Below are 1,055 nucleotides of genomic sequence, written 5' to 3' on the forward strand. Positions count from 1 at the left end.
TGACTGAAGTCAGAGCTTTCTATTTTACAACAAATACATAAATTAAAATGTTTAAAGTATTCATACCCTGGTATTTTCTTTGTTTTGTTGCCTTACAAGCTAAAATGAGAGCAAAAGAAAGTATGGAGGCAGGGGAATGTTTTAGTTTTAAAATGACCTGGATTTTTTTTTTTTTTTTGATCTGGTATAAGTGTTAACTGTTTCCTGTCCTTCATCCAGGTGTCATATGTGAAAGCGGTGGACATCTACATGTGGACCAGCTTCCTGTTTGTCTTCCTGTCTGTCATTGAATATGCAGCTGTGAACTACTGCACCACTCTGGAGGAGATGAGAAAGATGAGGAAGGGGAAGGTCAGCACACTCAACAAACATGGTTATTAGAAAACCTACTAGAAAACTTAGTTTTCATTAAAAACCGTTGTGTGAATGCAGAGTTCAATGATGGCTGAATTTTGTTGAGCAAACAGAAACTGAAATATTAAAATGTTAAAATGTTTAAACTTTAGAATTAGCCATCTGACACAGCTGAAATATAAAATAATAAACCGTATCTAAAAGTTTAGAAAAGCTAATTAAAAACAGTCAGGTTAACAGTATGTAATGGACTAAAACAACATAGCTAAAAGCTAAAATGAGCAAAATAATAACTGAGATTTAGTTATTACAAAATAGCTAAATGTTAAAGTTAGTAAAGCTTTAGCTATAAGCTAGGATTAACACATTACTAAATGTTAGGATTACCAAAACTGTAAAGTTAGCTAAACTTACCTAAATTTAAAATCAGAACAAAATAAGATATTCTCTGAAATAGCTAACTCAAATCTGCATTACATTAGCTAAAATTTAAAAATGACAAATTTAAAGGCTAAAGTTAGCAAAGCAATAGCTAAATCTATTACTAAAGTCGCTAAAAATAACATTAACATAATTGTACTAAATGCTAAGATTAGCAAACCAGTAAAGCTAAAGTTGTTCAAGCATTTGCTAAAAAATGGATTTAAATAAATAAATAAATAAATAAATAAATAAATAAATAAATAAATAAATAAATAAAT

The 1,055-nt window shown here is 29.2% G+C and overlaps 1 protein-coding gene across 1 annotated transcript in view; it reads left to right on the plus strand.

Moving 5' to 3' along the window:
- LOC106533890 (gamma-aminobutyric acid receptor subunit rho-3) overlaps positions 1–1,055 on the plus strand; it is a gene marked incomplete at its 3' end in the record, with an annotated part of 40,003 nt that overhangs the window by 36,675 nt on the left and 2,273 nt on the right. Inside the window, 1 exon segment of the mRNA XM_014030351.1 lies at positions 220–351. Within this exon segment, the coding sequence (XP_013885805.1) occupies positions 220–351 (132 nt within the window).

This window comes from Austrofundulus limnaeus, unplaced genomic scaffold (assembly GCF_001266775.1).
Source record: "Austrofundulus limnaeus strain Quisiro unplaced genomic scaffold, Austrofundulus_limnaeus-1.0 Scaffold1045, whole genome shotgun sequence".
NCBI lineage: Eukaryota > Metazoa > Chordata > Actinopteri > Cyprinodontiformes > Rivulidae > Austrofundulus > Austrofundulus limnaeus.